Source organism: Etheostoma spectabile, chromosome 15 (assembly GCF_008692095.1).
Source record: "Etheostoma spectabile isolate EspeVRDwgs_2016 chromosome 15, UIUC_Espe_1.0, whole genome shotgun sequence".
In the NCBI taxonomy this organism is placed as follows: domain Eukaryota; kingdom Metazoa; phylum Chordata; class Actinopteri; order Perciformes; family Percidae; genus Etheostoma; species Etheostoma spectabile.
The window spans coordinates 13,653,042-13,674,417 of NC_045747.1; the positions used below are offsets into that span (position 1 = coordinate 13,653,042).

Genomic DNA, 21,376 nt, shown 5'->3' on the forward strand with positions numbered 1-21,376 from the left:
ACTTCTTACTGCAGCTTCTTTCTATACATATGTTGTTATACGTTTGCCTAATAGCTGGCTCAGCATCTTCTTCTTTTTTTTTTTTTATTAATGTTCCAGCGTTCTGTGTTATAAATTAAGGTAAATGACTGGACACAAGGATGCTTGATGGCCTCTGGTGGTGGGGAAATTGAACTGTTGAAGCATGTCAGTCCAGAATAGCCAAGAGAGGATTTTTGCACCACGCCTGTGCACAGGGGGAAAAAATGCTTAATGTCAATGTAATTTAAAAAATAACAGGAGCAGTGGAGTGAACCTAAACCTCCTTACCCCCACAGAATTTGACAGAGCATTCAGACATACATTCTGTCTTGAAGATTGCAGAGAAATGAATGTGTTAGGCAGAGAGGGAGAGATTGGAGTGATGGGGACATAATGAAGCTTTGGTCGCCTCCGACTAAGAAAAGATTGGGAGGAATCTCTGCAGTGCCATGTAATAATCGCCCCTTGAGTCACTGGCAATCACTGATCATTCAATATGAAGATGACGGCAACCTTTTTCCCCCCACCATTAAGTCTTTCACCCTTCCTCTTCTGTACATCTCTTTCCAGCTTCCATTTTCTGTACTCTGCAATTTATGCATGCTGCCCGTTTTTCATTTTCCCTCTTCTCCTGTCAGTCTCTTTGAGTCACTGTGCTTTTAAAGTATAGTGAATTTCTACACTTGTCTAATGAAAGCAAAGCAAAATTAGTCCTATTATTTCATTATGACACTCGCACACAGCACACTCTCTTTGTCCACAGACTGTTCAAAACAGTCATTGTGAAAAGAAGCTGTATGTTTGAAAGCTCTATCCTCAGAGGGACAGTGGGCACTCAAAGCTAATTGTCAGCGTGGGAAGTCAGTAGTCAGTGCGTTTACCTGCAGTTTAAAAAAACCATTATATGCCAAGCTGATTAGCGTGGCATCATACAAGAACTGCAGGACGAATAACAACAATAAACAAAGACCCAGCCAAACAAAGAGTATTAGTCAGCTGTGGCAGCTTTCACAATAGCCAACAACTCTATTTGTTGCATTTTGAAGTATGAGCAGCAGCAAGTAGTTGAGAGGTCAAGTACTGTAGTCCATTACTGCACCAGTAAGAAACCAGCACAGGCCATTCATTGTTTGCCCCAATGTGTTCAATAATAAATAAATGATTATGAAATAAATAATCTCAAAATAAATTATTTTAAAAAGTGAAAAAAAAAGCAATTTGTGAAACTACTACTCTTAATTAAGCTAGCAAGCCTTACAACTGCTACCAGTTTTAGCCAGTTAGCTACTGTTAGCTAGAGCAGCAACAATGTAAAAGTTATTCTGTATCAACTTGATTGGCTGGGCCACCACTTTCATGAAATATGACAGTTTGAAATAATAAAAAAATGACATTGTCAAACAATTGACATGAAAAAAAATTGGAATGTAATTGGAAAAAAGGAAATAAAAAACATACTTTCATGACAGTAAAAAAGCCCTTACAAGAAAGTGGTTGACAACAGATGTACCCAAGATTAGTTTGAGGTTATCTGCGATGTAAATGTGATGGAGAAGCTCACTTTTACTGGAAGACTTAAACAAGATAAAATTAAAAAGTGTTGGGCATCCTGGTTTGAATTGATATCTTCACTTAGCTCAGAATTTACTTAATTTATGATGATCTGAGTTTTACGTCTCCTCCTACTCAAATGTTCGTTCACTCACATTTTTCTGCAGGAGTACATATTTTCAGCTTTGTTTTGTTTTTTACTTTGTTTTTTTTCTCCACCATTTTATTTATGTCGTCCACTTGTATAACCAAGTTCTTTTTTTTATATAGAATTGTTCATTTTCCTTCCACTCATTTATTTTCTCTGGATTTTCCAGAATTCTTCTTTAAATAAGATGAAGATACATATTTGTTGCGCTGTATTTTGTACACCAATGTGTATTGAACATAGTCTTGGTTTATTTATATATTTCACATACAATTTCATGATTATTTTATAATGTCTTTATTTTTTATTGAATACACAAACTCTGTTAACCATGCAGTTAACACAAAAACACAGCCAACACAAATATTTTAGCACGGTATTCAAACCTTAATGAAGCATGATGCTGAGAAGCTAGCATTGTGTTTCCACAAGCTGTTGCTTTTAAAATCACTCCTCCATGCAATTCCTGACATCTTTAATGTCAAACCAAGAAAACGGCACAGATCGTGACAATTTAGCTTACAAAGGGATGGAGCAAAATCTGTCTTGTAATTCATTTAAAATTCAGGATAATGAAACAGCTGAGCATGGACTATGCTGCAAAAACACACTGATTATCTGCAGCTCATCTCGTCAAATTATCAAGCCGGCTGGCTCATTTGCATACAGCCTTTAAGTGCTAATTAAGAACTTTCCGACTCTATGTTCAGTTCACCTGGTGTTTTTTTAACCCGTCACTATCATTGTGCTTGTGATCTTTTTAAAGAAAAATTCTTTTTTATGGCAGCTACTTTTTTACAACTAAAAAACCAGTATGTATTTTTGCAAAATGTGTCAAAACAGTCAGTCATCAGTATCTGTCTTTCTAGGATCAACATATTATTTAGGCCTTATTATTGAGCTGTAACCTAGAAATGATCCCTATTTAGGGTAAGCCACCATAGTGCTCACCCTCACCTCATTTCTCCCTTTAACTCACACCTGTTGATCCCACTTTTGACTGATACTGTTGTTCTGACAATCAGACGTGCCCACCATGGGTGACCTCTCCACTCGGCCCACAGATGAAGGTAAAGGTGTCTCTTCTCTTAAACCTTTCCTGGATATAATTCCCTAAATGTGACCTCAAACCTTTACCCTAGTTCCAGTTCCCAATGGTAATTGCTCTTCTTGTTTCCTCTGGCCAAACTATTACTGACATTTCTAGGACATTTTGAACTCAGAAGAAAGAACACACTACTTGAGAGGCTCTCAGTGGTCCCACCCTCAGCTTATACAACAGTAGTGGTATATACTACATGTATATCTTTTTAGCATCAGTGGCATTATCCACAAATTCAAATGAAAGGCAGCTAGTGCACATTAACGTGTCATGAAACCAGCTGGAGGGAGAGTTATACATTTTAAGACATCAATGTTTAACATTTGCAATCAGCTAAAACAAGATGCACTGGCACCACAGTTTGGTTTGATGTTAGTCCTGCGTTTAGCATTGCTAATTTCAAGTTACTCAGTTGTTTTTCATCAATATAAAATATGCTGGCTGAATGAACATTATGCAGTTCAACCAATCATAATTTGGTATCCCACCTGGACATGCTCCTGCAAATGATGTGGTCCAAACATTATTATTAATAAAACATTATTAATAAACTTTATTAACGGAGCAAAAAAAGCATTAATGCTCAATTTGTTTGCAAAGCATCAGATACTTTGGTTAGTTTAGGCTCTGATGTTATCTGTGTGTGTGTTAAAATTAACAGAGGCTTTCAAATGGTGCTCTGTGCCTGGGCTGCCTGCTCACTAAAGCTTTACCTAGATGTATTAGAGCATTTCAGGCATGAGGATCTTTCGAATCAATGTGCTGAATAAAAACAAACAGTTCAAAGCCACTATTTCTCTCCATTTTCCTTGGAACAGATGAAGGAGGGCATGACAATGTGAATCACTTTCATGCCTCAAAACCCAATTTCCATTTCCCATTTGGCCCCTTATTACTTCTGGCGGTAAAACAGGCTAGTTAAAGGTGTAGGGCGTGATGCGGGGTTGTGAAGACCTATCCTGGGTAGCTGTCATTTGGCAGGCAGCTGCAGTGTGCGTGAGATGAAGGGCAAGGTGAATACTCTGCTGCACTCACAGACCAGAATAAATGTGTCGGCCAGGCTTGAGAGGAGTTCCTCAAGCAGAAGGAACAGCCCCGCTCTCTGGGGACGGTTGGCAGCACAGGCTCTGGAACTGCAACAGAGCAGGCAAAATGCCTCCCAGCAGCACAGTGTAGACTAGCACACCTGTTCACCTTTCATACAGAACTAATCCCCATAATCCCTACACAAACACCTTTTAAAACTTAGAGCCACTGCAAAGTCTCTCCTCCTGTTGCTTCTTATGAAAAGGGTAAATAAAAACCGTCCTGAAGTGTAAAAAAGTTTGCAATAAAAAGCGAAGTTTGGCTCTTTCTCGCTCTTATCTCAACTCTGTCATCACTGTATGTATGTATTTTGTTTGGTCTGGCCCCTGAAGATAAAACTTACAAACTGTTCTGATTCACCGTAGTTCCACCTGCAAAAAAAGAGAGACCAATACATGTTGTGATAAATGTGTGACCCACAGGTTGCATACTGTTGGAACAGTGCCATCTACTGATTGATTCCAGCATTACACAAAGGGATGGGACGTGTGATGATGTCTGTCCATCAGTATATTTTGCATTTTTTAATGAGTAAAAATCATTAAAACGTGCCAAAGTAATCTACATTGTGACTTAGTGTTGCACCCTATGCCAAAATGTGTAGATGGCAGCCTGTCTCATGGTTTCCATCACACATGCTGATATCAACCTGAATAACAATCTCCTGTGTTTGTCTCTTGTTCTGTTCTCACCTTTCCCTCACCCTCCCACCCCTCACCCCTCCGCTACTCGTTTCTTCTGATACTTCTTGCTGCGGTCCCCCTCACCCACCCTGCCACCGTGTGTGAACCTGTGCCGTCCTGCACCCCCACCGGCCTTCCCACCTACTGTTCCTGTGACCCTGCAGCAGTGAGCGACCTGTCCTTGTCCAGCCTCTTCAGCTTCCTTTTCCTCCTGTTTACCTGACTAGAGAGCTACACACATCCATCAGCCCTATTTACTTGATCAGCTTCTTTTACATCTTCAGTGTTTACTCCACAATATACACTAAACCCCTGTCTGTGTGTGTGTGTGTGTGTGTGTGTGTGTGTGTGTGTGTGTGTGTGTGCGGGAACGCATATGTTGATTTGTAATGTAGGGAAAGGTGCTGCAGGGGACACTGCCTAGCCAATTTTAAGACTTTCATGTTTCCCCCCCCCCCCCCCCCCCCCCCCTTGCCCCACTTCTGTGTCCCCGCTCTACCTGAAGGCCTTGGGGACCAACAGCACCAGTGGCAGTATTGAGCCATACCTCTCTGGTATCAAAACAGGAATTTTCTCAGGCCGAGTGCCCTCTCCTGCAGCAGCATTTGCCCCTGGCCTGAGGAAGAATCCCCAAGAGGGGTCACTGCCCATCCTGAAAGCCTCCTCCAGCCAAGCGAAGGCCCTGCTGGCAAGCCTGTCTGCCTCCGGCCTGAGTGCTGAGGCCCTGCTCCTCTCCTCCACCCTCCGTCATCGCCGCCTTCTACGTGAGCAGCGAGCCTCCTCCTTGCCCCTGCCCAGCAGTCAGTCCTCCCCTCCTACTCCCATTGCTACCTCCCCCTCCTCTTCCTCTTCACCCACCACCTCTACTCCTTCCCTGTCTCCCTCCTCTCCCACCAATTTGTGTTCCCTTACCCTCTCTTCTGCGGTTCCCAAACCCAGCGGTTGTAGCTCCAGCCTCAACAGCTGCAAGGAGGGGGCCAGTGAGCATGTGAATAAGGGCTTTGCCCCCGGCAACTCCCAGTAATAAACATGTGGAGGACGAGGACATGGGAGAATTTAAGCACCATCACATCATGAACCATGAAGAGAAAACAACTACAATAAGGACATTTTCAGCATTTTTTTTCATGGGATTTTTGGCTTTTTTGACCTCTTGTTTTTCTTCTCTAGTTTTGGCCTCACTCCAGTATGCAAAGTTTCCTACTCTGATCTGGTTCCATAGTTGTTAGTGGAGACATAATTTCTAGAATGTGACTTTTATCATAGAAATAAGAGCTCCATTCATTACCAAGTGAGTCCAGTTGTTGTGTGTGTGTGTTCAGGATAATATTGCTCTCACTTACCTGCATCACCTGGCAGAATGTGCTCGGCAGAAAACAAAATCAAAAGAAGATCAAGGTGATGATTGTGGTTTCAATTTCTGATTTGTATTTGATTTTTCTTGAAACCTGTGTTTTAAACTCCAAACTGGTGCTATATTTTCCCCTCCGTTTGTACACACTGTGATAAGGTTTACATGATTGTCCTCACTCCCCGTTCTTTGACCTGCCCTTTGTTGCAAGTGTACATTCCACATTCTAACTTTGACTTTATGTCACACTGTTTGAATATTTATGTACATCACTACAGAATGAGATCCTTGCATTGAAAATTAGGAACAATTATAGGACATTTTCAACTTACAATGAAGATACATTCACAAAGGCACATTGTAGGGAGCACATTTCTATTTAAAATAGAACCAGGAGGTACAGTTACACAAACAGAGGGAAGGGATGCAAATGGTGAATTTTATAGACAATGAATTCATATGTGTATTTGCTAATTAATTATGACAATCAGGATGTTTCTGCAGTAGCATCTTATAGGTTGATCTGGCATTTAAGCACCTAAAAAGACTCAAGCACACACAGTGATGAATAACACACAATCTGTCACACATTCTGCACTTGTAAAGCCAAGCTGTTTGCAAAAGCACAGACTCTACTAGTTGTTTTGTTTCAGCAAGTCTTGTGTGATGATTCATTTTCACATTTGTTGCACCAATGATGAAGAAAACCCTAAGATATATGCCACTTTGACCAGAACATGATATCTGATCTACAGAGCGACGGATCAAGTGGTTTCATTTGGGACACTTGTTTCTTTTAAACTTCACATGTATTTTGATGGGAAGCAGCTTCCAAAGTTGTCAAGCACCTTCTTTGAATAAGAACAAAATGTATCTTTCAATGCAGTGAATCGATCGCACTTCAACATCTATTGAACTGTTTCAACTCTTAAGCAGTGTTTGAAAGATAAAGAAAGTTGATCAGCACATATTTACAGACTTCAGATATATCTTGACCCTTAAAGGGCCTAAGATATGAATATAAAAAACATTAAGGAAGCAGAGTTTCCTCTTAAACACCCTTTCTTCTAATTTTGATCTTGTGAATCTGCTTAAATGTGACGAGCACAAAGCTACAAATGTTCCTAGAAGGAAGAAGAAAACATCCCTGCATATTTTAAATACTGTACGTTAGATTTCCGATATTGCTGTTGCCTCATTTGGTTTTCTTTCCTGCATGTTGAAACATTTATGAATGTTAGGCCTTTGGTGTTCCTCAATGACGGTAGTTGAAGTTATAACTATTTCAAGCACATCAAAGGCCTGTCAGTGATTCCCTATGTGTGAACCTCGCACAAGGCACCATTTTGAAGCTCCCTGTCTTGTGTTCTGCCTTAGGGCTGCCCACTGGGGAGGTGATGATGTTGTACGGACAGGCATAGACAAAGTGATTGATGTTATGGGTTTTTTTTTTTCAGTGGTTAGCTAAAATACTTTATGAAATGGATTATTTGTGGCATTGAGATGAAAACGTGCAAAAGGGGATTGTGTCAAAGAGTAGTCCGTTTGAGGAGAGGGGATTAGTTTGGGGACATGTGTTTAATAAGGCTGGCATTGACTTGCCTTGTCTCCATTGAGAGTGCTTGATATAAAAAGACCCAAAGAGATGCGAGGAAGGGCAAGACAGTCGGAGAGCCAGTAAGCGGCTGTTCTTTCCCTGCCCCTCTCACTTTGTCTTTGGTGTAGGGCGTCTTTGAAATAAAAACCACTCAGTTGAGGTTATCCTAGGACAAAGTTTGATAGGCCTCAATATAAACAGTAACAGTAATTTTGCCAAGGCAGTGCTCTTTGCCTTTGTGAAACGGTCTGTTTGTCTGCAAGGAGCTGTTACCATATTTTTCCCAGTGCCTCCAAGACTTTGTTCTTATTAGAATGCCCCAGTTGATCTTGTATTACAGTATTAGATCAGCACAGCAATGATAGAATAACACGTTTACCCAAAGAAAATGGTGCGGAAATTGGCTTGTTCCAATTTTTTCCGCAGAAAACCACTTGAAATGCGTGATACTTGAGTGTGTTAGGTTGCAGCGGTGGCATTTGACTAAACACTCCTAGAGCTCTAACAATGTGCAAAACTGCAAGCTTACAGCACAGCAAATTAAGCCTCACCCTGGGTGCTCTGTAGCTCTGCCAGACAGGTTCAAGCCCTGGGTTTCATATTGAGTGAAGTCAAATGAAAGAAATTCACTTACTCATGCTGTTCCACACTCAAATCTATAACTCCGAGTTAAATTTGCTGCATTTGCGTCTGGTGAGCGTTGAGGAGGAAGTATTCACGCTTGGCTGCTTTCCCCAAGTAAAGTCTGAGCTGAAACCTCCCTGAATTGCATGGCAGTGCTCTCTGGAATGATTTTTTCAAGACAAGTGTTAGTGTGCTGTGATTTCAACATGGCTGGAGGCTTAGATGGCATGTGGCAGACACTCACAGTAAATGCCCCTGGCAATCAGAAAAACAAGCAAACTTGAAATCAAACATAGAAGAAATATACATATATAAATATATCTAAGTGAGATGTTTGTGTATGATATAATTGTGAAGAAAAATGTGATATATATATAGGCCTAGATTAAATTATATACTGTAAAATGTCATCTCTTCAGTTTTATAAATTAGTGATGATTTTGTACAGAGTTTTCTTTTTTAAGTCATTGAGAAAGATATTACATTTCACACAGATTATTTATTCATACGCAGAACATTTTTATATTTGTTTAAAAATATCTTTATAGATAACAGTTAGCCTCTGTAATATACGCTGAAGTTCATTTTTTAAATTCTAGGGTTTATTATTATTTATTTACGAGCACTGAGTTTTTATGTAGTTTTCAAGCGCTTGTCCCTGAAAATGCTTGTCCAGCTCATCTGCACCTTGGCCTCCTTATGTGAAGGGTCACTATTGAGGTGTAAGAGGCTGGATCAGTGCCTGTGCTTAGGGGCTTATTTTGCTACTATGTTTGTTTTAGGGGGTTGTTTTCTGTACCTATGGTCTGCTTTTTGTTTTGTTTCACCCCATCCTGTCTTTGTGATTCAGCTGGTATTAGTAAGTTAGATTGCCTGAAACACAGATAGTAGGGTAACTACTGTGAAAGTTCAGTTTATGGGCCCAAAGGCTTCATAGAGAGTCTTGCTGCTTTGACAAAAGTAAGTTACATGGCTTTAATTTTCCTCTGTGTCATGTCGGCATGTGAACAGGAGTGGTAGCAATGTGAATGTGGATGCTCAGTGCAAAAGCATTCAAAGACAACAGGTTCTTAATCATTAAAACAGGTACATGTTGTTTATTCACTTCCAGTTGTTGCACTGAGTGGCTTTAAGTACGAGTTGAGCTAAAACACAGAAGTTGTTAAACCACCAAGACGGATCAATGAGGGAATTATGTGGCGTTGTGTGAATTAAAAGTTTTATCTCTTCCTTTGCCATTGTATCTTTTTTATAAGGAACCTACATTCTATTGTATGTACTGGTATATGAGATTTTTACATGAATTTGTGGATGTTCAAAAATCTTGGCATCAAAAGGAGAAAAACAAAAATTGACTTGTAAATAGGCCGAGTCATCCCTAGCGAGTTCAACCAATTGTTATGTCCAAAAGATGTTTTATTATTAAACTTTGACGATGGGTACAAAGGTATATACAAAATAATGCATGTGTAGTCTCAAGCAATCGCACGGTGCAGTTGAAAAAAAAAATGTCTACAGGTTTTCTCAAAATAAATGAGAAAGAGAGGAAGATAAAGGCGATTCTGTGATAAAGGTTTACAAACATGGAGAATGAGACATTATTTTGGTATTTGTGACACAGGCATGTTCAGTCTTACTGTGATGTTATGTGACAATGAGGATGACTATAGTGGCAGAGAGTGTTGGATGTCTAGAAGGATTCAGAATGCTTGAAAGCACCCCAACCAGAAAAGTCACCAGTGATGGTGTACTCTTTCCACAGAGTGATTCTCCCATTTGTAGAGTAGTGTGATATAAGAACAAAAATAATACAGAAAATAGATCTATAATAATATAATGATATATAAATTTAAAAGCCTACTGATACTGGAGATACTAATTTATCAGTGTGGATGCCATGATATTCTGTGAGAAATGTGTGTTTTTCCTGTGAGAAGACAGTAGGCAGTTGAACCTGCCTTCTTTTGTACATAATTTGCTGTGATTGTGTGTCCAATAAAGTGCAGCTCTCTTGTACAATGGCAATGGTCAAGCTTTATAATGACTTGTTTATGTTGTCTTGTCAAGAAATGAGTGCATCATTTTTAGCAACAAAGTGTGGCTACAAATTGTGGATGTTGCATCACGTGTCAAAGCTCTCATACAAATACAGAGGGTCTATTTTAAAATAAAGACATGTTGGTTTTTTTATTACTCAATAAGTAACATTACAAATTTGGAGCAGTCAGAGCCTGTGAGGCGCCACAAATAATTCAATTATTTTCTTTAGCAAGATTTGTAATCAAATTCATGGACTGTTGCATTAAAATGATCAAACAATTCCATCGTCAAAATCTATTTACACAGCAAATTAACACTGAAATGTTAAAATACACACTGCCATATGGCTAATTATATAATTGGATATAATTTATATACAGTACATTTTAAAGCATGTTCTTCTGTCTGTACGCATGAGTGTGAGTCCAGTTATATTTATAGAAAGTCATGGACCAGAAGGGGATCAAGTGTCCTGGCGCTGGGCTGGCCGTCGACCATCTGTCCGCCTGTACGGTGTGTTCCTTAAATCTGAGGCAGGAGTATAAAAACCGGCACGTAAACATCAAAAATGCAACACACTTGCTCAAGTTATGTGAGTCCTCCAAGAAGCATGGTGTTACTATACCTGTGATGATGTCCTCAAGCGCGCCGTCCTTCCCCTCGCGTACCTGCGGTTTCACCTGCCTCTTCTTCAGCTCTGCGATCAGGTCCATCTGGGGCATCTTAGGCATCATAGGCCCCTAGCATGGTCAAAAAATAAAAGCATTTGAAATCAAAGTAAATTTAGAATTTTCTACATGGGTTTTAGATGATGGTTTATTTATGGTTATGCAAGTATGTCAGACAAAACTGCACATTTACAATGACACATAAGCCATTAAACAAACAATGGCAGATATTAAATCTCTGATATCTAACTTCTGAAGACTGGACCTTTAATAACTTACCTTTTGTACCCCAGCCTTGTCTGGAGATGATGGCACTTTTTCCTCACTGCTCTGACTCTCCATTTTCTTTTTCTGCTCAATTTCTTGCTGTGCTGTCTGTGTTCAATCACAGACATTGATTAACATGCAATGCAACAATTGTGTGTGACTTTGATAGGCTTTTATTGTCATTCAACTGCACATTTACAATATACGGTTGAGCGAGATTCCGTTGCAAGGCTCCGAAAAAAGAAAAGAAACAGAAGACAAGTAGAAAAAAGAGAAACAGTGTAAATATAACTATGTGCAATATAAAGTATGTACAAAAAATAAAATTAAAAATGATTATAAGACGATTATGACTAGTGCAAATATCAGTAGCAGCAGGATGTATTGCAGAAGAAACAGTGAAATGAATATTATAGTTTAAATTTAAAGCTGCAAATTGGGTCCACAGTGTCCATGTAAAGTGACTAGTGTTGTATGTATGGGGGTGGGGGGGGGATTATTGGGAGTTCAGTAGTCTTATGACGTTGGGGATGAAGTTGTTGTGGAGTGTAATAAATAAATATCAGAAATCACCACACATCCTCACCTTATAGGCCTTTATCAAGCGTCCAAACATCGGGAAAAACATAGAAGGCTGTGTGGTTTTGGGGTTCTCTCCAAAATACTCCACCACAGAGCCGTAGGCCTCCTGGAGGGAGACAGGCAGAGTCAATATGTCAAAGCATGTAATAATGTGTTATTATAATCATATAGTTTCAAGTGAATTGCAGGCTAACCTGTGCAGTCTTGCTGTCTTTGATCAAAGTGTCCAGCTGCTCGCTGTTGGTTTTAATGAATTCCTTCAACACCGGGCTATCATCCTGCACCAGGAATTCTTTTTTGGTCATTTCCATTCCCCGCTCCAATGAGCGGATATCCTGAAGAATCCCATCCAGGGATACTGGCAAAGAAACATTAATTAGTTCAGTACCACTCCTAATTTAAATCACAAGCCACACAACTGGACAGTTTGACTGTTTGTGTGAATTTACCAAGCGCTGCTTTGTCTACAAAGTGTATCTCAGAGTGGAAGTTGACCAAGTCTGGGTATTTTTCCTGGATGATACTGGTGATGAAATGAAGTAGTGTCTGCGAGCGGTCAGTTGACTTGGTCTCCAACAGCTGAAATGTTGACAAAGTTGATTTGGTTAAAAAGGTTTTCTTAAATTAAGACGGGTAACTTTTGCGTCAAAAATTAGCTAAAATTAGCTACCATTGTGTTACTGGTCCTACCTGACCAAGGTAGGCTGTAATGGTTCAAAGCATGAGTGTTTTCTATCGATAAAAGGTTCATCTCATTTTTCTTGAGGTTTATTTCATACGGATTCAGCTTGATTTGTAAAAGGAAGAATATGTCTCTCTTTAAAGTGAAAGAGTAAACGTACAAACAAAGGCTACTTACAAGGTCCAGACTCTGCAGCCGAAAACCGTACGCTGCACCTCTCTTACTGCTGTTCATATAGTTGCCAAAGGCGAGAACAATCTGAGGGGGAACAGATGAGATGACTTATGCAAAATCACAGATTTGGAAGCTACATCGGCATGTCATATTGTCTTTTACTTACTTCTAAGATCTTTTTCAGTTTGGTTGAAGACTTGATGGACATTGAAGCAGCGATGAGGGAGTTTAGTTGCTATAAATGAAGTGAAAACAAAATCAGTACATCTGTTTCAGTCTCTTTCAGTCCAAGTTATGATGCATTTGACAAACTGACCGGCTGCAGGCGTTTGACAGTATCTGGGAAGTTGCCCATGAAAGTGAGAGTGCTTATTCTCTGCTTCAGACGAGGAATCTTCCCAAAGCGTAAAATAAATTGATCCTCATCAGTCAGCTCCTCCAGCGGGCGGCCATCCTTTTCATAGTTAACCAGCAGCTTCGTCTCAAAATCTGATGGTATGAAGGGCTCAAGTAATTCCAGGAAGTCTATGGACAAAGACTGCTGGTCATACCTGTACAAAAGAGTAGTGAAAGTCACACCATTTAGTGTAAGAGAGAGAGTGGGTTGCTCAGAAATGTCAACAATGAAACTGATACGTACGTCTCTATGGCGGTGCAGATGTCAGATGGGTTCATTCCCCCCTTGCGTAAAGTGATGGCCAGATTCTTAGCCTTGTTGGTGTCAATCAAGGACGTCTTGCTGGGGGCCTTTTGGACCACCTTCGTTTTGATAGTAGACAGGTCTTTTGGATTACCCTGGGCCCTAGTTTTAAACTGGTCCTCAAACATATCCATGTTCAACTCCTGATTTAGATAGAATGAGAAACAGAGAGAGGAAGCTGTGAAGGTCAGGATAAAAAAAAAACATTTTCACACTGCAGTTTTCTGACAGCATGAACTGTACAGTGCAAGTGCAAAAAAAATAGATGCTATATGTTCTTACCCCTAAGATCTGCTCATCATCTAGTTCATTGAAGACGGTGCCTGTCACCTGGTTTGGTTTTAAGGCCTGCCAGTTAAACAGTGGCATCTTGAACTTGGTCTGAATGGTTTTCTTGCTCTTAACCCCTATGGAAACAAAAAAAAAGAAGAGGAATGACCAAAAAAATAAGATCTTTACTGTTCCATTTCTACCAACTTGTGACAGTTTTCAGCATTTTTTGGATGTTTCTGTCAACCTCATACCAGATTGAGTGTTTGGTGCTCCAGGAGGAGGCGGTGGTCCAGCACCAGGCGGGGGAGGTGGAGGTGGAGGTCCAGCACCTGGTGGGGGAGGTGGTGGAGGAGGGGGTGGAGGCCCCGCACTACAACCTCCTAGAGGAGGTGGAGGAGGCGGAGGAGGAGGAGGAGGAGGAGGAGCGGCAACTGCCCCTGGACCACCAGGAGGCGGAGGAGGGGGAGGGGGTGGCGGAGGAGCAGAGGTAGGAAGGCCGGATGGTGGGGAATCAGACTTAGCAATAGAGTGCGGAGCATTGGGCTGGGCGGATGAAGCTGGGGCTTGGATGTATTCGATCACTGTGACAGGCACAACCTGGATGTCCAGGGCTCCAGAGGCACTGCGTCCCAGTCGGATCAGCCCCTTGTCTTGCAGCTCCTGGAGCTTCTGCTCCAGCTCTGAAGGAGTCGGAGGGGCGGAGGTGCTCAGACGCTCCCTGTCCCTCTCCCTCTCCCTGTTCAGCTCACACTCCCGTTCTCGCTGCTGCAAGGCACTAACCTGGGAACAGGACTCTCGCAGGCTTTCCTATTAGACACAAATATAGAAACAAAGCTCATCTCAACAGAGAAAATATATATTCTCAAACAAGACTGAGAGTCCACAGTCAAGCTAGTGATGCCCTGCTGTATGGAGATGCTTTGAGCTAAATGTCAATGTCTGCTTGTTCATATGTTTAGTAGGGAATGTTAGCATGCTAACATTAGCTAATCAGCACAAAACACAAAGTACAGTTGAGGATGATGGGGATGTCATTTGTTTTTACAGGAATTTGGACATAAACCGAAAGATTGGAACAAACCTAAATGTTGACCTTGTTGAACAACAGACTGACCGAGAGACTGGCATTGCAATTGCAAGAGCCCAAGGCAACTAACAAAGCTAAAATGCATTTACAGATTTTTTTTCTTGTTTCATATTGTAGATGATTAGATTTTACTTTCATATTAAGATTATTCAAATAAAGTGAACTGCCACTCTTTTGACCTCATTATAACTAATCACAGTTGAAGGGTACACCTTGCCTGGCTAATTAATCATGTTAAACGTTGTACATGTCATGGAGCAGCACTTACCTTGAGCAGCTCAGTCTCCTTGGTGGCCTGCAGGAGCTGAGTCTCAAGTTCAGACGTTCTCTCTGCAGTCTGTTTCTCAATCTCCTGAAGCCGGGCACTCAGCTGCAACACAGACAACATTGCTTTAACATCGCAACATCAAAGCGTCTTTTTGTTCACATAGGTTCCTATTATTTTTTTTTCACTTGTGGCCGACCTCTACGTTGTGTTCCTGCAGTTCGTCCACATGCTCCAGCACCCCTCCTCTGCTTTCAGCATCCTCCAGCAGGGCTCCCACATCTAACACATTGTCCAGGTAGGCCTGGATCTGAACCTGCAGCTTCTCGCTCTCTGTTTGCTTCAGACGCTAACACACAAATACAAACAATAAAGACATATTAAAGTATGATAAAGAATAATATGATCCACGATTAAAGTAATAATGTACCAATGGCGTAGGGATTGATTCAGGTTAACTTTTAAATGAAGATTTATGGAAGATATTTGAAAATACAGAAAAATTTAAATACATTACGGAAACGCATGTGAGATATAAGTTTCAGCAAAAGTGATGAACAAAGATTTTAATTTACCTTGTTTTAGGGCTGCAACTTGAATGTTTTTTTACATTGATTAATCTGTAAATATTTAATATATAAACACTTGGTATGTAATACTTTTGTCTGTAAAATGTTTGAAAATTGTGTTTCAGCTTCCCACAGCCCAAGGTGACAAATTAAAATATAAATCTATATATAAGTTATTCAATTTACAATTTTATGAATAAAAGAACAACCAACATTCAAGGAGTCAGCACAGTCTTTGCATTTCTGCTTTAAAAATTATTTAAAATAATTTTTACGATTATCAAAATAGTTGTGTCTTAAATTGTTGTAGATTGACTTATTGATTCATAGTCTAATCGTTTTATAATGTTAGATTTTTTTGACATAGAGAGTCAATGTTAAAACCATTTAGACAGTTTATCAAAACTAACATTTGCCTTGTGTCACAGTAGGGAAGTCATGTGATATGAACAGGTTGACATCAGTAAAAAGTAAAGGGAAACTGGATGAGCATGCAGCAACATCCTATTAAATGAGGAAGAGAATGAGCTGTAGAATGGACCAGCTGGATGACGCAAGTTGCTTTTTTCAAAAGGTTACCTTTATAAACAAGTTTGCTGAAACTGTCACTATAACCTGACAGTACTACATGAGACAGATGATCAGCCTCCCCCTAGTACGTTAGTTTTTCAAATACCCCTATTCTTTTAGGTCTCCCACATATAAAATGGCTTCTACTGAAAGATAATGTGACACCACCCCACAAAAAAAGAAATGCTAAATAAATCTAGGCTGAAACACCTGAATGTAAATAATTTCATAATGCCAGCTTAGAAAAAATGGTGCCATTTTTTTGGGAATATTGTCTCTTTGCTCTTTGTCTTTGTTAGGATTTTTTTTCCCATAATCCTATATTTCCAGCATTAGATGGAATACATTTTCTGTACCTAGGAATTGTTTTTTCACCACCAGCAGGCAGTGGAATTAAGTTGTGAACACAATATTGACATAGCATCTTTAAGTTTATATGGTTAGAAAACAGTTCACACACATCCAGGCATCATGGAGAAACATTAGCATTCATTTGTTTCTGATCACTAATATTCACTTTATTTTCACTTTGTTTTTGGTCTCTACCAACTCCTGAGGAAAATATGTGGCTTTTTAGCTGCTTAATGCTCCACACGCCATTTACACTTACCACTGAGATTTGTATGCATACTCACCCCAAGATACTTGTCTAACCCGAGGTGAGTGAACTCGAACTGGAGATGAACACGGAAGTTCATGTTCTCCACTGAATGGACCACAATGTTTATAAACTGCATGCAAGCCACCTGGAGACAGAGACAATGACAAGTAATTCTCAAGGACATCCACAATTTAAAAGTCCCTTTATTTGTTAATCAGTCATTTAGGGTGTAGGTAGTACATTCGTGGACCTACCATGAAGTCAATGTTGCTGTCGTCATTGATGAAGTACTCCATCAACTTTTCAAAGCGGTTCTTTTCTCTGCTCACCTGAGAACAAATAGAAACTTATCTGAAAATGCATTTTAATTGTTGTCTGACATGCAAAATTGGGGCACCAATGCACATTGAGTCTTTTTCTAACAAGTTATATCTATTACATGTAGCAGCTGATCTCAGCTACACAAATACGGCGTATTTCTTACCCTTGCACTGTCCTTGCAATTACACACCAATGCATGACTGCTCTACATGTGCTAAAAGTAGGACCACAGTGCATGTGATGGGTAGATAGTGTCAGTCATAAGATGAATAATCAAAGAGGGGAAGTCTAGAACAACAGTAGAACTGAAAGAGCAATGGTCAAATCAGACCCTCGCAATGTAGAAAATTACAAAATTACAAATTTAATCTTAAATCTAAAACTTTAAACTTATTTCACCTCTCTGAAGTTGTCAAAAGCAGACAGAATGATGTCATGCCCTCCTCTGACAAGACACACTGCAGCCAGTAACTCCAACACGAGGGCTTTGGTCCTGTTGCAGCAGAGGAGGGATTAGATATGGATACAGACAGACAGATAACACACATTTTGCCTCACACACATACACTCACCTGGGATTCTTGCTGTTGAGACTGAGGGTGATCTCATTCACACAGCGCGGGTGAGTCATCACCAGGTTAAAACCAGACTGAAAGCAGAAGGAAAGCATAAACAGCTGCCCCCCCCAAGAGAGCTGATGTGCTAAAATATGCAGAAATAGGCGTTGCGTTTAGTTTGAGAAGCTTTTTTTTTATAATACTTTAAATCAAACATCTAGTTTAATTTTAAATTTTAACTTCAAACAAGCTAAGTGAAACAGGAGTAGAAAAAAAGTGGATTTATGCCCACTCACTGTTTTCTTGGTATAGAGCATGTTTTTATGAAAGAAAATGAGACAAGTGACCATAGGGACAGCATAAGTATGTTCAGGTTCTACCTGGTAGTTCATGATGGCTCGCAGGCACATTATGCACACATGTACATCATCTCTCTGGCTGGATGAATGGGACTTCTTATGTATCTTGTTCCCCAGAGTGGAGCTTATTCTGTAGAGGGATAAACATGTTTAAAGACAAATTCAAGGAATTCTTTAAGAGAAGAGAAGCTACTGTAAATGCATGTGGTGTGTTGAGGCCCTGAACAGCATAGTTGGCCAATCATAACGACGTCCAGCATTGTTTTGGACATCTGCTGTGTCTGTCTGACAGCTGAAATGTGGCATCATGTGGAAAGGCAAATAAAGAATAAAATACTCAACAAATGAGCAAAGGATATGTATGAATAACTGTATGAAGGTGTTCATCATGGTTGTAATGTCTCAGTTTCAGGAGGAACTGCTACCTAGCAATAAGATGGCCATAAAGTTGAATAAGAAGTGCAGCAAAAAAACGAGCCCTATACAATTAATAAATGAAGGCATGTTGATTGGGTTAAAGAAGACATGTAGTCTGCTGCAAACTTTGTTTAATATTTTACAAAGATACAAATCTTCTGTGGTTGGTTGGTCAATCAGGGGTTTTACTATTTATGAGAGTATTTGTATTAATAAAGAAGATTTTGTTGCGTTGGACCATACCTAAATATTCAAAACTGAAGTAGATGAGGATCAGTTTGACACAGTTCAGCATATATATATATATATATATATATATATATATATATATATACACACACACATATTAATAGAACATCTCTGGGTCTGACACTCTGTAGCTACTGTATGTCTAAAACCGTTCATGTCTGAAGCTTCTTACCTCACAGTCAGTGCCCGAGCAGCTCTGGTCATCCCATGTGAGTGGGAGCCACTGGAGCTTTTGGTCAAGTCCTCCAACGACCTATCTACAGGTTTTCTTCTTTCTGACAAGCTGCCACCATTTTCAACACTCTCCGTATCAAACCTCCAGAGATCATACAAAATAAACATCCATGGTTGATACATTTGTAAGACATTGTAAGAGCATTTTCAGTTTCTGAGAGAGTTTTTCACAGCCTGCCTGTACTTACGAGGCATCGCTTTGTGCATGGGACAGGTATTCCACCAGAACATCCAAACCTTTGTTCTGCTCGTTGAGGAAATCTTGGGCCCATCTACAAAATAAAGAATGAGGGATGATACACTAATAGAGAAATGGTTTTTTTTATTATAGATTTTGCGTTCAGATTGGGTTCAAAGCAGGAGTGTGTAACTTTAGAAAGAAGAAATAACCCAATCTTGCTCTTACAAAGGAAATGCTGAATTCATGATTAATAAACTGCAGTCTTGCTCAATTCAATAAACTCAACTGCATCAACCTTACATACTTGGTCTGGTGTGACCAGCAGCTTATGGTGGCTAATGCTAGAACACTTTAGGTAGTTACTGTTGTGTAACTGCCATTACTGAGCAAGTTTGCTAACTTTAAGTGCCACTGGTGGTCTGCTACATTTTAAACCATTATCCTGTTATTGTGTCTTGTGGATACAGTGACTGGTGCTCAACAAAAGTTAAACGATGAATGCTCAGTGAACTTAAACTGACCCATAATTATAATAATGACATTAAAGATTGGAAACTTCTTCAGCATCTATCTTAAAGGTACCCTGTGGAGTTTTTGACCGCTAGTAGTGCTATCAAGCACTGATTTTTTGTTTTGTTTCTAAAGTCCACAGGCACGAAAATGCATGCACCTGAGCACATTGGCAACACAAAACCCATTTCTGCCATCGGTTTCCCAACCAATTCCACAGATTGACAGCTGGTGGCAAGAACGCGGAAAACAGTGCACGTAAACATAACTTTATTTGCTAATGCTCACCCAATGTGATTGGTGCGAAGGGATATCTCCAAATCCTTAAGGACTTTTGTGGCATCTTGAATCCTTTTCTTCAGCTAAAGAAGCAGAAGCGGTGAGGTTCAAGACATCATTTCGCAGATAGAAAATTAGGATGTGTCAAATATGAAAAGAAGGAGATGCTTCACACTGACCCTGCGAGACACCCCTCCTTGATCCTGGTAGAAGCTCTTGATCTTAGCCAGGTAAGTGGACGCGGGGCTCTTTACCTGGAAACGCTCCTGGGGAAGAAGGATTCCCAGTGTCAATAGTAGTTTTTTACTGAGTTCAGTTTTTCAGCAACCCTGAAAGATGACAGGACTGAAAACACATTTATCAGCGCAGAGCATCGGAAAAGCTATTATTGCCTGTGCTAGTTAACATAATAGACACAAACCACTCTCTGTTTCCATGCCGACGCCATCAGTTGCCACCACAGAAACTGTGCTGCAAGGTTTTCACACTGCACCCTGCTCTTCACCACATGTACACTTTGGGTATTTATGTACTTTGTGTCAACTCTGTCCCAGAGAAGCCACAGGTACAAGAATCACATTGTTTGATGACATGTCAGTAGTATGTTGAGAGTAAATTGGGAAACATCATCAATGAAAAAAAAGGTCTTACCTGATCACAAACTAATTCCCACTTCTTTTCATTGTCATACTGACTCAACAGCTCCAGTTTGTCTGGAGGCAAATTCATGTAGCTCTGACAGAGAGAGAAAAAGAGAGGTTGTTTCAATTTAAAGAATCTGAAGTAGTATGCAAGAATATGACTCAAACTTTCTGGTTAACAATGAAGAGTAACACCTCCAGTGTCATTCAGCTCTCAGTTATACAACATATACAATAAAAACATATTTCCTGCTTACGCAACAATATTCAAATCAACCAAACCACAAATGCACTTTTTGAAGGGTGTTCAACTACCTGCCGGAAGTACAGATGACTCAGTGTTTACGCTTACTGTAAATATGTACAATGATGGTTGTCAGGAGGTACCATGTACCTCAGAAAATACATATTTTTGTTATTCAGTTTCTTAAAGTTGGAATCATGACGGAAGGAGGAGGTGACAGCGCTCATGACATTTATCAACCCTGTAAGAGGCATATTTTGGTTATTCTAAGAATGCCGAAGGAGAGTTGATTGAACTGCAGAACGTGCAGGAAAAAAGTTGCCGCTAGAGGCATTAAACACACATTTAAAAATACCGTGATGATACCGAAAATTGTGATAATTTTGGTTACTATAACCGTGAGGTTAAATTTTTTTTTTACACTACAGGCCAACCTTTGATAAAGATGAGAAAACAGGGCACTTACTGTAAAGAAATTAAGTATTAACTATTTCTTGGTTTCTTTACTATTTTAGTCATGATCAAGGTTTAAATATTAGAATTATTTATTATAGACTTTTTTTTACATTTCACCTTATCACATACCTTACCTGTACATAACATTGTTTAACACAGATGAAGAACCCCCCACCTCCACAACTCTGTGAGTCATAATAAAAAAACATAATGCCCAAAAAGGGCAGTTTCACTTTGCCATCAACCTACAGTGAAATGTTTGACTTGTGAAATAAAGGTTATCACCC

At 39.9% G+C, this 21,376-nt stretch overlaps 2 protein-coding genes across 11 annotated transcripts in view; one reads left to right on the top strand and one right to left on the bottom strand.

Moving 5' to 3' along the window:
- srcin1a (SRC kinase signaling inhibitor 1a) overlaps positions 1–10,184 on the top strand; it is a 102,221-nt gene extending 92,037 nt beyond the window's left edge. For 7 of the 9 annotated variants that reach the window (XM_032538624.1, XM_032538632.1, XM_032538625.1 and 4 more), the window contains 2 exons: positions 2,746–2,790; positions 5,097–10,184. In XM_032538624.1, the coding sequence (XP_032394515.1) occupies positions 2,746–2,790; positions 5,097–5,615 (564 nt within the window). In that variant the 3' untranslated portion in view covers positions 5,616–10,184. Of the gene's footprint in view, positions 1–2,745; positions 2,791–4,755 lie in introns of all 9 variants that reach the window. The other 2 variants (XM_032538630.1, XM_032538631.1) reach the window with 2 other exon arrangements.
- A 296-nt stretch (positions 10,185–10,480) lies between these two features.
- fmnl1a (formin-like 1a) overlaps positions 10,481–21,376 on the bottom strand; it is a 22,544-nt gene continuing 11,648 nt past the window's right edge. For both annotated transcript variants that reach the window (XM_032538634.1, XM_032538633.1), the window contains exons 2-25: positions 20,400–20,483; positions 19,928–20,014; positions 19,758–19,831; positions 18,967–19,050; positions 18,717–18,860; positions 17,900–18,008; positions 17,535–17,611; positions 17,362–17,455; positions 16,896–16,970; positions 16,676–16,786; positions 15,101–15,250; positions 14,905–15,006; positions 13,801–14,356; positions 13,559–13,683; positions 13,217–13,419; positions 12,893–13,127; positions 12,743–12,811; positions 12,580–12,660; positions 12,170–12,299; positions 11,915–12,078; positions 11,725–11,826; positions 11,151–11,246; positions 10,829–10,943; positions 10,481–10,731 (exon numbers count right to left, since the gene is read on the bottom strand). In XM_032538634.1, the coding sequence (XP_032394525.1) occupies positions 10,667–10,731; positions 10,829–10,943; positions 11,151–11,246; positions 11,725–11,826; positions 11,915–12,078; positions 12,170–12,299; positions 12,580–12,660; positions 12,743–12,811; positions 12,893–13,127; positions 13,217–13,419; positions 13,559–13,683; positions 13,801–14,356; positions 14,905–15,006; positions 15,101–15,250; positions 16,676–16,786; positions 16,896–16,970; positions 17,362–17,455; positions 17,535–17,611; positions 17,900–18,008; positions 18,717–18,860; positions 18,967–19,050; positions 19,758–19,831; positions 19,928–20,014; positions 20,400–20,477 (3,126 nt within the window). In that variant the 5' untranslated portion in view covers positions 20,478–20,483 and the 3' untranslated portion in view covers positions 10,481–10,666. The remainder of the gene's footprint in view (positions 10,732–10,828; positions 10,944–11,150; positions 11,247–11,724; positions 11,827–11,914; positions 12,079–12,169; positions 12,300–12,579; positions 12,661–12,742; positions 12,812–12,892; positions 13,128–13,216; positions 13,420–13,558; positions 13,684–13,800; positions 14,357–14,904; positions 15,007–15,100; positions 15,251–16,675; positions 16,787–16,895; positions 16,971–17,361; positions 17,456–17,534; positions 17,612–17,899; positions 18,009–18,716; positions 18,861–18,966; positions 19,051–19,757; positions 19,832–19,927; positions 20,015–20,399; positions 20,484–21,376) is intronic.